This window comes from Trichomycterus rosablanca, chromosome 2, assembly GCF_030014385.1.
Source record: "Trichomycterus rosablanca isolate fTriRos1 chromosome 2, fTriRos1.hap1, whole genome shotgun sequence".
Taxonomy (NCBI): domain Eukaryota; kingdom Metazoa; phylum Chordata; class Actinopteri; order Siluriformes; family Trichomycteridae; genus Trichomycterus; species Trichomycterus rosablanca.
The window spans coordinates 48,630,507-48,645,104 of NC_085989.1; the positions used below are offsets into that span (position 1 = coordinate 48,630,507).

General features: G+C 41.4%; 2 protein-coding genes across 3 annotated transcripts in view; one reads left to right on the top strand and one right to left on the bottom strand.

The window, feature by feature from the left end:
- LOC134301960 (NACHT, LRR and PYD domains-containing protein 12-like) lies at positions 1–13,455 on the top strand. Its single transcript, XM_062986903.1, has 7 exons — positions 1–68; positions 373–2,157; positions 3,490–3,663; positions 4,792–4,965; positions 8,848–9,021; positions 10,063–10,236; positions 13,177–13,455. Exons 1-7 carry the CDS (start codon positions 1–3, stop codon positions 13,352–13,354), a joined length of 2,727 nt encoding a protein of 908 aa, XP_062842973.1. The 3' UTR covers positions 13,355–13,455.
- Positions 13,033–14,598, bottom strand: part of desi1a (desumoylating isopeptidase 1a) — an 18,416-nt gene continuing 16,850 nt past the window's right edge. Inside the window, exons 8-9 of one of the 2 annotated variants that reach the window (XR_010015497.1) lie at positions 13,374–13,471; positions 13,033–13,264 (exon numbers count right to left, since the gene is read on the bottom strand). The gene's annotated coding sequence lies outside the window, so the exon portion shown is untranslated. Of the gene's footprint in view, positions 13,472–14,598 lie in introns of both variants that reach the window. The other variant, XR_010015496.1, reaches the window with a different exon arrangement.

Below are 14,598 nucleotides of genomic sequence, written 5' to 3' on the forward strand. Positions count from 1 at the left end.
ATGGCAACTGACGAGTCTCTGGATACTATGGTGGACTTAATTGATGAAGTGCCTACATATGGCTACAGGTAACAACTCTGCTTTAAATCACCTCAGTAATCAAGTAAGAAAAAGAAATATAATGCCTAGTTTACACTACACGATTTTTGCCCTGTCCAGGTCCAACCACTCGACCAGCTTTGCCATCGTGCCACCCACAAGCCTTTGATTTTTATATTTTTTATATGTAAATTGAAATCATTATTATGTCTATATAGGTATACCTACCTGTTTTTTATAAATAGCCAATACGGGGAGAAAATGAATGCTTTATATAAGTGGGTTTTGAAACCACTGCCATGAAGAATAATGTAGCCAAATATTTTTTATTAGACATGGCTTTGAAAGGACTGGAAGTGAAGTTCAGCATAACTACAAATCTTACCTTCAAAAGAAGTTCCAGCATTTGAACAATGTGACAGCAAACCATGGAAACCCAATAATTTTTAGTAAGATGTACATAGACCTCTCCATTACAGAGGGAGGCAGAGGAGAGATCAATACTGAACACGAGGTCAGACAAATCGAGGATATATCCAAAAGATCAGCAGAGGAAACACCAATGAAATGTAATGACATTTTTAAACCTTTATCTGAAGAAGACAAACCCATCAGAACTGTACTGACAAAGGGAGTTGCTGGTATTGGAAAAACTGTCTCTGTACAGAAGTTCATTCTGGACTGGGCTGAAGGTAAAGCAAACCAGGATCTTCACTTTATATTTCCACTTCCTTTCAGAGAGCTGAATTTAATGAAGGACCAAAAATTTAGTCTGGTGGATCTTCTTAGCTGCAGATTTAAGGAGTTGAAAGAAACTGAAATGTCCAGCTTGCAGAAAGTTCTGTTTATTTTTGATGGTTTGGATGAGTGTCGTTTCTCTCTAGATTTTCTGAACACAGACAGATTGTGTGATGTAACTGAATCAGCATCGGTGAATGTGCTGCTGGTGAACCTGATTAAAGGGAATCTGCTTCCATCTGCTCTCATCTGGATAACCTCCCGACCAGGAGCTGCTGATAAGATCCTCTCTAAATGTGTAAATCGAGTGACGGAGGTACGAGGGTTTAATAACCCACAGAAGGAGGAGTACTTCATGAAGAGAATCAGTGATCAGAGCCTGGCTAACAGAATCATCATCCACCTGAAGTCATTACGAAGCCTCTACATCATGTGTCACATTCCAGTCTTCTGTTGGATTTCAGCCACTGTTCTTGAGAGATTGTTGGTTGTAGCTGAAGGTGGTGAGATCCCCAAAAATCTGACTCAGATGTACACACACTTCCTCATCATTCAGACCAACATCATTAGAGAAAAATACCCAAATAACCAGGATACAGATGAAGAAATGATTCTCAAACTGGGAAAACTGGCTTTGAATCAGCTGATGAAAGGAAACCTGATCTTCTATGAAGAAGACCTGATAGAGTGTGGAATTGATGTGAGAGAAGCAGCAGTGTACTCAGGTGTGTGTACACAGATCTTTAGAGAGGAGTCTGGACTGAACCAGAGTAAAGTATACTGCTTTGTTCATCTGAGCATTCAGGAGCATCTTGCAGCTCTATATGTGCACCTGATGTTTACAAAAAACAACAGAAACATTCTTGATGAAAGTCTTTTGTCCAAAGTTGAGGTTCTAATAGGAAGGGAGATTAAGATCCTAGAGGTACACAAGGCGGCAATTGATAAAGCGTCACAAAGTACGAATGGACATCTGGACCTTTTCCTTCGCTTTCTTCTGGGCCTTTCGCAGGAGTCCAACCAGATTCTGTTACAAACCTTAGTGAAACAGACAGGAGGCAGGATCCACAAAAACGATGAAACAGTTCAGTACATTAAGAAGATTATCAGCGGGAAAATCTCCGTAGAGAAATGTATCAGTATGTTCCACTGTCTAAATGAACTAGGAGACCGTTCTCTGGTTGATGAAATCAAGAAGTTCATCATATCAGGAAACTTAGACCAAAAGGAACTTTCTCCTTCACACTGGTCAGCTTTGGTATTTATTTTGCTGACATCAGAGCAGGAAGAATTTGTTTTGAAAAACTACACAACCTCGTACAAGTCAGATGAAGTTCTTCAGAAGCTGCTGCCTGTGGCTGCACAATTCAGAATATTAATGTAAGTGATACTAAACACAACACACTTGTGCAGCACTGTATCTAGTTTACCCATATGTTGACATCACATGTTAATGGTGGACCTCCAATTTTCTTCTTTTCCCCTCAGTCGCTCCCAATCTAGCCATCCCCAATTTCCCCATTGGGATCCTGTCTTTAATACCAATTCCCCCATGCTGGCCGAGCAAGGCTGAGACTATCAAGCCTTAAAAGAGTCTAAAGTCTCAATGTTTTACCTGCTCGAGGTACAAACAGCATTCCCATAAACACTGAGACGTTTTGTAAAACGCAATAAAAATAAGAATCTTGATAATTCTCTTGATTTTTATTTAAGAAGTAAAAATGTCTTGATGCAATGATGGGTCCACAAGCAATGATGGGTCATGGGTCACCACTTTATACCAAAGCTCTTGAGAGAATTGTCACTCAGTTCCAAAAGAACATTTTTTAAGTTTCCAAATAATTGAGGTTTTTCACCATTTATTGTTCATAATGTTGTGAAAACATTCAAGGAATCCAGAATCCACGTTGGTGTAGGCTGAAAACCAGAGTTGAAATTGCATGACCACGATCTCATAGCATGAGAAACCTTTATGTTACTGTGATAAAGAGAGCCAAATAGCCTCGGGAGTACTTCGAAAAACCATTGTTACTTAACACAGTCTACCACTGCATCAGATAACGCAAATTAAAAACTCTATTACACACAGAAAAAGCCAAACATCATTCAGAGATACCATCAAGTTCTCTGGGACTGATCTCTTCTCAGATAAACCAACAGACAGTGGAAACGTGTGATGTGATCAGTCCACGTTTCAGCTTTATCTGGCCAGCTTCCTAGGAAAAATGTATGGTGCAGCATGAAGAGGTGAATCAAACGACAGCAACCACCGACTGTTGAGCAACTAAAGTCTCGTATCAAGCAAGAATGGAGAAAATACAGTTAGTTAAGTCAAAAGAATTAACACACAAGATTCTTTCTTATTGCATTTTACAAAACATCCAAACTTTTCTGGAAATGGGGTTTGTTGAATCCCATGAAGAGCTAGATCGTGATCAGAGACAAAATAAGCACTCCAGATCATCGATCACTAGTGCAGGTGCCTCGACCAGAGGCAGCAATGACTCAAACCTTTTCCCTTCCTCAGGCAAAGCCAGTCATGCCTATATGGCTGCCCGGCCAGGTCAATAGCACCACCTCAAAAGTATCTCCAATTTTTAAATAAATCCAGGCTATAAACGAAGAAACTATGTTTGGAAATATGTCAAAATAATTGTATTTATATATAAATATTTATACATTATTGTTAATGTGTGATGTTCTTTTCTTCAGGCTTAATGATTGTACCCTGACAGAAAGGAGCTGTTCCGTTGTAACCTCATTACTTAGCGCTGATAGCTCCAGGCTCAGAGTGCTCTCCCTGTCAGGGAATAATCTAGGAGATTCAGGAGTGAAGCAGCTCTCTGAGGGGCTGAAGAATCCTAACTGTAAACTGGAGACACTGAAGTAAGTTCATCTCTCTTAAGAGTTACACCCCAACATGGTCATTACAAAGACTGTCATTCTAAAATCTTATCTGCTTTAGTAGATTTAAACCTCTTGTGATTAAAGATTTGGTTGTGGTCAATGAACATAATATTTGATTGGGGATTGAAACTGGACTAGGTAACAGTGGACTTAATCACCCACAATTAACTGAAAATCAATAATAAACAAAAATATTCAGAGGGTAAAGTATGCTAGCCCACTTCTGCTGAAAGCTGAGGATCCAAGGTTAAAATCTCAGCAGTGCTATAGGCTGGCCAGGCATGGACATGAATGGCTAATGTCCAAGGGAAGGGATGACCGAAACAGCCCAGCCGCTGCGAGGAGCACTTGGTCAGTGCACTCTCAATACCGGTCCCAAGCCCAGAGAGAAATAGGAATGTTGCGCCAGGAGGGACATGTCTGGTATGCAAACCAGAGCTGCTGTGACGACCCTTATATATACAGAAGCAGTAATTGGTAGCAATTACAGCTTCAAGTGTTCTTAAATACATCTCTACAAGCTTTGTACACCTAGATTTGGGCAGTGTGTCTTAATCTTTATAGCAGATCCTCAAAAGTACTGTCCGATTGGATGGTGAGCATCTGTGAACTGCCATCTTTAGGTCTCCCCTCAGAGAGTTCAAAGAGTTTACGTCTGACTTGTCCCAAAGCTACTCCAGTGTTGTTTTAGCTGTATGCTTTGTGTCAACATTGTGTTGAAAGGTGAAAAGTTACCACAGCCATAGAAGTTTAGTTTGCTCTTGAGGAGGTTTTCTGTTCCTGTAATTTCCTCTTCCTGCTGGTCTCAACAATTTGATTGCAGAACACCACAAACAGTTCCTTGTACTTAATGACGTATTGTTAAAAAAATCGTGACTTCTTGTAGACCCATATGTTTTCTGTTTAAACAACATCTAATTAATGAAAATTGCAACAGGTGAGTTTAGTCTTAGAAATATCTCAAGGATAAATGAAGCAAACAGGATCACCTGACCACAGCAAGGGGTCCGAACAAAATACACAATAAATCAAGGTGTCTCAATACTTTCTGAATCCACTGTGTGTCCTACACTAACTATAAATAATATATGACTGTCCTCTCTACAGGTTGTGTGCATGTGGTGTCTCTGCTAAAGGTTGTGCTGCTCTGGCTTCAGCTCTGAGTTTGAACCCCTCACATCTGAAACATCTGCATCTGACTGTAAATAAGATAGGTGATTCAGGAGTGAAGCTTCTCTCTGCTGCATTAAAAAATCCTTGCTGTAAACTTGAGACACTAAGGTAAGACTATCTAGGAGTCTCTCATGCTAGTGTCGATCTGCCACTGTTGGTAAACTGGTTGTTAACTGAACACTGATGCATTGCTGCTTTTGTATATAAACACTGTTAATGTAACCCAGTATATCATGACCAATTGGCAGAAAGACCATTAGCAACCTCAGCAACGCTGATGACATCAACTTATTGATCACATCACAACAACTACAGGAGCTGGTATGTCATATTAAGAAGGCTGCAAAAGATTACAATGTTAATAAATGCAGCAAAAACTAAAGTGATGATGAGCACCAAAGTTCTGGATATGATGGTGGAAGTTAGATGATTGGAACAAGTGAACTTCTCATATTTGGGAAGTAGAGTATCAAATAATGCAGAACATGCTGATCAAAAGAAGTCAGGAATATGGAGTAACAGTGATGGTAAAATTGACAAGGATATGGGACAAAAACAAGTCAATTGGCACCATCACCAAGCTAAAACTGATAAGTCTTGGTCTGACCAGTATAGCCACATATGGATGTAAAGCCTGATCTTTAAAGGGAGGAAGACTCATTCAGGCTTTTAAGAACAAGTGCATCAGAAAACTGCTGAAAATCTCATGGTGGAAGATGACGACCATTGAGCAAGTGTAGGAGACGTCCAGAACAGAAAAGGAGCTACTGAACCACATTAAGTCCTACAAGTTACATTATGTTTCTTTGGGCGTGTGATGAGGCACCATATGACAACCTGGCATTGTTATCACAAGCTGGACTGACAACATGATGTGGATGGCATTATAAGAGTCTGGTCTGCTGCAAAAGCTGACCCATCTGTGCAGCTAACCACCGCAAAGCAATGACAGCGTAGTGACAGGACATGGCTGTTTCAATAACTGTGTCTGTATGGGTCAGGGCCCTTGGAATCGTTCTTACCTAAACCAGGAAAAAGAAGTAAGTAGACATATATGCACAACATTTACAGTTGCAATCAGAAATATTCAACCCCCCACCTCGAAAGACATTATAGTGATGTGGATGAAAGATAATGACAATAAATGAAAAAAAAAACCTCATTAAACGACAAAATATATTTATTGATGCATATTTTAGTTATTTTGACAACAGAAGTTGACTTAACTTTGGAGTTCAAATGAAAAATATAAATCTTTTAACACATGTGCATGTGCATTATTATTCAACCCCCAGCTTCAGTACTTTGTGGAGCTTTGTTGTCCTTTAGCTTTTATAACTTCTAACAAACATTTTCGATAAGTTCTGACAAGCTTCTTACACCTTTTGGTTGGAATCTTTGCCCATTCTTCACATGCAAAAGCCTCTAGCTCAGTGATGTTTGATGGCTTCTGTGCTGCAACTGTCTTCTTTAAATCCCACCAAAGATTTTCAATCAGATTTGAATCTGGTGACTGAGAAGGCCACTCCAGAATGTTCCAGGATATTTTTCTCAACCAAGCTTTGGTTGACTTGGAGGTGTGCTTGGGATCAGTGTCTTTCTGGAAAGTCCATTGATCACCAATGTTTAATTTGTCAACAGAAGGCATCATATTCCTCTTTAAAATGGCCTGGTATTTCTGGGAATCCATGATGCCAGGTACAAGATCAAGATTGCCAGTTCCTGCCACAGAAAAACATTCCCACATCATCAATGACCCACCTCCATGCTTGACTGTGGGGATGGAGTGCTTGACTGTGGGGATGGAGTGCCCACTGTGTATTCTTCTGATCATAAGCCTGGCCTTTCGCACGCCAGACATACCGCTGGTCCATATGTCCACACAGTTCCAGTTTGGTTTCATCAGTCCATAGAACTGAACTCCAAAACTCTGTAGTCTTATCCAAATTCCTCCTAGCATATTCTAGTCTACTCTTGATGTTCCTTGTGGTCAAGAGTGGAGTGCATATTGGAGTCAGTGATGTTCTTTGTTTATTCAGTGCATGTCTTATAGTTGCCACTAAAGCACTTGTACCAGCCATCATCAGGTCATCCTGTAGGTGTCTTGCACCCACACAGGAGTTTTTCTTAGTTGTCCTGGACAACTGGGCTTTCTTCCCTGGCCAGCCAGGTTTGCAGCTGTTCCATAAGTTTGAAACTTCCGTATAATGCTCCCAGTGGTCTCTCTTGGAATGTTAAATTATTTGGACATCTTCTTATACACAAGGGCCTTTATGTGTGATGAAATAATCTCCTCTCTCAGCTTTTGGGGAAGCTCCTTTGTCCTTTCCATGATTGCAACTGAACTTGAATACCTTCATGGGTGGGGTTTTTATATGCATTACAGCTAAAGCAACTAAAGGATCATTATAGAGTTCCCAAAGGCTTAATTATGTTTCAACTCTACTTTAGGCCATAAAAAACTGTCAAAAAGCTTTGAGAACAACAATATTATTTAGGGGTTGAATAATTAAGACATGGCTATGTTAACAAAATATACTGTTACACACAAATACTTCCTAGCGCAGTTTCTGTGTTAAATTTATCTATCACGCAACTCATAAACAAGTCATCCAAAGAAGAAGCTTGCTCTTTGAAAAAACTTTAATTGATAAATCCTTAAAATCTTAGTTGGGTTGAATATTTCTGATTGCAACTGTATTTGTTCAACAATTTAGTAAGTAACAAGTGTGTCTGTGGACCATGATATGAGTTAAGTTAGTACAATATTCCACTTTGGATCATGACTATTTGGATTATCAAAGCATTTCCAGTTCAAAATACTTTCAAGGAGCCTAAACTGGAAGATCTATGGGTGTGTTCAAAAAGATGCCTTAATAAGCTGTCTAGTTAGGCATCTTAAAATTTCAATGTTATTTTGACTCGAGAACGAGTGAGCATTGGAAGCGTCCTTAGTGATCAAGGCAATCCCAGCATTCAGTGCGGCTTCGCTGACGGAGTTATTTTCAAACGTAAATAAATTATTATTGATTTTTAACTTGTATAAACTTGTACAAGTGTTTTTATTTGCAAGTTCGGGCTTGTCAGCGTATTTAACTGTTTTCGGTACATGAAGGGAGATGTTAGTTGACATGCTAGCGCGCTGTGCCACCCCATCCCATTGGTTTGAATGGCAAGATGCTAAATGCGAAACCCGATGGAATCGCTGTAGCGCATTCGAATAACCTGCCTTATAAGTCATTGACTTATTAGAATCCTCTCTACTGAGGCAGCTGCCTGTGTTGGCAGTAAGACAGCAAGGCAGCTCACTAGGTTTTCGAACACACCCTATGTAAACAAATAGCTTGTTTAATGTGGTCTCTAATTGGAGAGCATTGTGAAAGGTCATTATCATTAATTCATTGCTACACAAACAGGGCTGGCTGCTTTTGTTTCTATATATAGAGGTGTAGGATTATTACAGGAATCAGATGATTGGAATATCACTTCAAATTGGAAAAAATGCTGTATGGCTGGAAGTACTGCTTGTGATGTTCATCCTACCAGAACTAATAAAGTATAAAAGCAGCAAGAATATTAGAGTCAATAAAACCACTTTACATACACATTCAGCATTAAATAGAAGCTTCTGGATTACAGATATCAACGTCCACAGTCAAGCAAGCTTCACATCACCATAGGCCTAGAGGCTGTTGTGCACAAAGGGAGCTCATTTTTGCTTAATGTAAGCAAACTTTAGTACAGCTTGAAGGTGCTTTTTAAGGAGAAAGTTCATATTTCCTGTGTGGCAGTCTCTGGGCCCAGTGTAAAGTAAAAGATCATGTAAGAAGTGTGTGTTTAACCAATGTATCCTTGTAATGACACTTTAGACTCAGTCACCTTGGTCTATTACATTTTTAAGGGAATGTGATGCACCATATTAATTTCTTGAATGACCTGTTGTGACCTGGACTGATGAAATTAAAATGTGTATCATTGTTTTCTCTCTAGTCTCAAGTACTGTGGTGTATCAGATGAAGGTTGTGCTGCTCTGACTGAAGCTCTGAGATCAAACCCCTCACACCTGAGAAATCTGAATCTAAATGGCAATCGGCTCAGAGATTCAGGAGTGAAGCTTCTCTCTGCTGGACTGGAGAATCCTCAATGTAAACTGGAGATACTGCTGTAAGATTATCCTGATATTAAAACAGTATTGCATAATATAATTAAAATATTAAGCTTCTATTTCGATTGAATGGTTTGTTGAACATGGTTAATAACAACATGTACACCGATCAGGCATAATATTATGACCACCATCCTAATATTGTGTTGGTCCCCCTTTTGCTGCCCTACACACAACTGATGCACTGTGTATTCTGACACCTTTCTATCAAAACCAGCTTTAACTGCTTCAGAAGTTTGAGCTACAGTAGCTCGTCTGTTAGATCAGACCACACGGACCAGCTTTCGCTCCCCACGTGCACCAATGAGTCTTCGCCGCCAATGACCCTGTCGCCGGTTTACCACTGTTCCTTCCTTGGAGCACTTTCGGGACACACCCCACAAGAGCTGCAGATTTGGAGATGCTCTGACCCAGTCATCTAGCCATCACAATTTGGCCCTCATCAAACTTGCTCAGATCCTCACGCTCGTCCATTTTTCCTGCTTCTAACATCAACTCTGAGGATAAAATGTTCACTTGCTGCCTAATATATCCCACCCACTAACAGGTGCCGTGATGAAGAGATAATCAGTGTTATTCACTTCACTTGTCAGTTCTCATAATGTTATGCCTGGTCAGTGTATATTTTGATATCATCAATATTTCTATGGCCAGAAGTATTTGGACACCTGACCATGAGCTTGTTGGACATCCCATTTCAAAATCAAATAGTATTAAAAAAGAGTGACCTGAGAAGGCTTCTCATAAGATTGTGGGAATTTGTGCCCATTCAGTCAAAAGAGTATTTATATGGCTGGTCAAGAAAGTCACAGCTGAGGTTCCAGTTCATACCAGAGCTGTTGACTGGGGCTGAGGTCATGGCTCTGTGCAGGCCACTGGAGTTTCTTTAAACTGAGCTTTAGCAAAGTCGGTTACTGTCAGTAATTGTTGCGGCTGAAATACATTACTTTAATAATTCGAAGAGGTGTCCCAATATTTTTGTCCATATATTGTATTTAATAAAGTTATAACTTTTCTTTTCACTAAAACTACTTTTTTAGTCTGTGGGATTGTGGTGTATCAGATGAAGGTTGTGCTGCTCTGGCTTCAGCCCTAAAATCAAACCCCTCACACCTGAGAAAGCTGGATCTGTCTCATAATAAACTAGGATATTCAGGAGTGAAGCTTCTCTCTGCTGTACTGGAGAATCCTCACTGTAAACTGGAAACACTGGGGTAAGACATACATTCCACTTCTATACTTTATAGTGATCAGTTTTTAGAAAATACATACTGCTTGCTGTGTAAGAATATGATTTAACACTTTATGTTTAATATAAAACCTACATGCTGCCTTACAAGGAGGCATATTTTAAGTGTGCAATAGTATTTCAAGCCCCAGAAGAGCCCCATACTTAATGAATAAACAGCATTTTTGTCACAGACCATTACAGTAAAAAGCCCAGTCTTATACATATGTGATATACTGTATATATATACAGTGTATCACAAAAGTGAGTACACCCCTCACATTTCTGCAGATATTTAAGTATATCTTTTCATGGGACAACACTGACAAAATGACACTTTGACACAATGAAAAGTAGTCTGTGTGCAGCTTATATAACAATGTAAATTAATTCTTCCCTCAAAATAACTCAATATACAGCCATTAATGTCTAAACCACCGGCAACAAAAGTGAGTACACCCCTAAGAGACTACACCCCTAAATGTCCAAATTGAGCACTGCTTGTCATTTTCCCTCCAAAATGTCATGTGATTTGTTAGTGTTACTAGGTCTCAGGTGTGCATAGGGAGCAGGTGTGTTCAATTTAGTAGTACAGCTCTCACACTCTCTCATACTGGTCACTGAAAGTTCCAACATGGCACCTCATGGCAAAGAACTCTCTGAGGATCTTAAAAGACGAATTGTTGCGCTACATGAAAAAGGCCAAGGCTACAAGAAGATTGCCAACACCCTGAAACTGAGCTGCAGCACAGTGGCCAAGATCATCCAGCGTTTTAAAAGAGCAGGGTCCACTCAGAACAGACCTCGCGTTGGTCGTCCAAAGAAGCTGAGTGCACGTGCTCAGCGTCACATCCAACTGCTGTCTTTGAAAGATAGGCGCAGGAGTGCTGTCAGCATTGCTGCAGAGATTGAAAAGGTGGGGGGTCAGCCTGTCAGTGCTCAGACCATACGCCGCACACTACATCAAATTGGTCTGCATGGCTGTCACCCCAGAAGGAAGCCTCTTCTGAAGTCTCTACACAAGAAAGCCCGCAAACAGTTTGCTGAAGACATGTCAACAAAGGACATGGATTACTGGAACCATGTCCTATGGTCTGATGAGACCAAGATTAATTTGTTTGGTTCAGATGGTCTCAAGCATGTGTGGCTGCAATCAGGTGAGGAGTACAAAGATAAGTGTGTCATGCCTACAGTCAAGCATGGTGGTGGGAATGCCATGGTCTGGGGCTGCATGGGTGCAGCAGGTGTTGGGGAGTTACATTTCATTGAGGGACACATGAACTCCAATATGTACTGTGAAATACTGAAGCAGAGCATGATCCCCTCCCTCCGGAAACTGGGTCGCAGGGCAGTGTTCCAACATGATAATGACCCCAAACACACCTCTAAGACGACCACTGCTTTATTGAAGAGGCTGAGGGTAAAGGTGATGGACTGGCCAAGCATGTCTCCAGACCTAAACCCAATAGAACATCTTTGGGGCATCCTCAAGCGGAAGGTGGAGGAGCGCAAAGTCTCGAATATCCGCCAGCTCCGTGATGTCGTCATGGAGGAGTGGAAAAGCATTCCAGTGGCAACCTGTGAAGCTCTGGTAAACTCCATGCCCAGGAGAGTTAAGGCAGTTCTGGGAAATAATGGTGGCCACACAAAATATTGACACTTCAGGAACTTTCACTTAGGGGTGTACTCACTTTTGTTGCCGGTGGTTTAGACATTAATGGCTGTATATTGAGTTATTTTGAGGGAAGAATAAATTTACACTGTTATATAAGCTGCACACAGACTACTTTTCATTGTGTCAAAGTGTCATTTTGTCAGTGTTGTCCCATGAAAAGATATACTTAAATATCTGCAGAAATGTGAGGGGTGTACTCACTTTTGTGATACACTGTATATATATATATATACTGATCAGCCATAACATTAAAACCACCTCCTTGTTTCTACACTCACTGCCCATTTTATCAGCTCCTATTACCACATAGAAGCACTTTGTAGTTCCCCAATTACTGACTGTAGTCCATCTGTTTCTCTACATACTTTTTTAACCTGCTTTCACCCTGTTCTTCAATGGTCAGGGCCCCCACAGGACCCCAAAAGAGCAGATATTATTTGGGTGGTGGATCATTCTCAGCACTGCAGTGGTGGTGGTGTGTTAGTGTGTGTTGTGCTGGTATGAGTGAATCAGAAACAGCGGCGCTGCTGGAGTTTTTAAACACCTCACTGTCACTGCTGGACTGAGAATAGTCCACCAACCAAAAAAATATCCAGCCAACAGCGCCCCGTGGGCAGTGTCCTGTGACCACTGATGAAGGTCAAGAAGATGACCAACTCAAACAGCAGCAATAGATGAGTGACCGTCTCTGACCTTACATCTACAAGGTGGACCAACTAGCTAGGAGTATCTAATAGTGTGGACAGTTAGTGGACACGGTATTTAAAAACTCCAGCAGCGCTGCTGTGTCTGATCCACTCACACCAGCACAACACACACTAACACACCACCACCATGTCAGTGTCACTGCAGTGCTGAGAATGATCAAAACCAAATGGTATTAAAACAGAGTGACATTCAGTTAATGGAGCATTTGTGTGGCTGGGCACTGGAAGTCTCCGTTGATGTTCAAGTTCATTCCAGAGCTGTCGAGTGGGGCTGAGGTCAGGCAGCTTTTCTTCATGTCATTATGGGGCTTTATATGAACGGGATTTCCCTAAACTGTTGCTGCAAAGTTGGAAGCATATATTTTTTTATGTGATTTATTTATTCTACCTTTTAGCAACTGTAGCTGAAACACATGAATTCAGTAATTAAAAGGCGTGTCCCAATACTTTCGTCCATATACATGCATGGTTCTTACAGGTGTGTATAAACTTATGGGCTGAACTGAGTTTTGAATCCTAAACGGTGTTATTATTTCGTTCACAGTCTGAAGGGTTGCGGTGTATCAGATGAAGGTTGTTCTGCTCTGGCTTCAGCTCTGAGATCAAACCCCTCACACCTGAGAGATCTGGACCTGAGCGGAAATAAACTCAGCCACTCAGTGAAGAAGCTAATGTCAGATTTACAGGAGAATCCACAATGTAGACTGAACACGTTATTATAAGATCATCTTTCTGAATCACCTGGTCACCAGTGAGGTACACCGTCTCTGTAATAGTGTTAAAAGCAGATGTTCACTCTAGTGGTGGTGGTTCCAGAAGAAGAATGGGCTGGGCTGGACCTTTTAAGAAATCCAAGCAACACAAGATTTTGTAAAGACAGAGGAAAGCTTACCTGATGAAGTGTCCCAACAGGTACAAACAGTGTTTTATGAACGCTGTAGTATCATGCGGGCCCACGGGGATCAGCAGCCTCGATGGATCCTAACTAAAACTGAACCAATGTTGTTGACATGCTAGTAAGCACTGATGTTTGGGACAGTGGTAGACTAGTGAGTAGAGCTTTAGGCTATCAGTCAAAAGGTTGAGAGGTTCCGTTCAGCTTTAATCCCGGCTCTGCCAAGCTGCCACTGTTGGGCCCTTAAGCAAAGCCCTCAACTCTCTCTGCATCAGGGGCGCATTTCAGTTTTTCCATTTTAGCTCTATAGGCTGATGTAGCATCTACATTTTAACGATGCAAAACAGTCCACTTCACATCAATGAGGGTATATTTGCCCAGCACACGCACCCTCTGATGCATGTGCAGTCCATCGACCCCTTCTTATTCGCCCATACTTTGGTGGATTCGCGAGTCTCACGCATCCATGTGTTACTCTGCTTCTGTTCAGGAGCTTTGGGCTACTATCCAGGGTCCTTACACAGCGTCGAAGACCCCGCCCCCTTTTGTAGTCTGGCCCTTTCCCTACATAACTGCTGATTGTGCCCGCTAGAAGGCGCCCAGCCGACCAGTAGCAGAGATGAGACTCGAACTAGGAGAGTCCAGATTTGGGCGCTCCTAAACCGCTAAAGTCTGGAAAAAAAACAACCTAGTAACCTCTTAAGACCCTGCGGCCACGTATGAGGACATAACATTTTGGCTTTGTTTTGATTAACTTAGACCTGTTGTCTTCGTTCCCTTGGACTACATGTGTTCCTCCACTTCTGTACAGGCGCCTCGGGCTACTAACCAGGGTCTTTACACAGCAACGAAAACCCCGCCCCCTTTTTTTAATCCGGTCTTTTCCCTACATAACAGACTAGTGGCTGATTCTGTCTGCTTTAGGCACTACTGATTGTGCCCGCTAGAAGGCACCCAGCCGACCGGTAGCAGAGATGAGACTCGAACTAGGAGAGAGGGGGGGCAACCTAGTAAACTCGAGACCCTGCGGCCACATATGAGGACATTACATTCTAGCTTTGTTCTGATTAA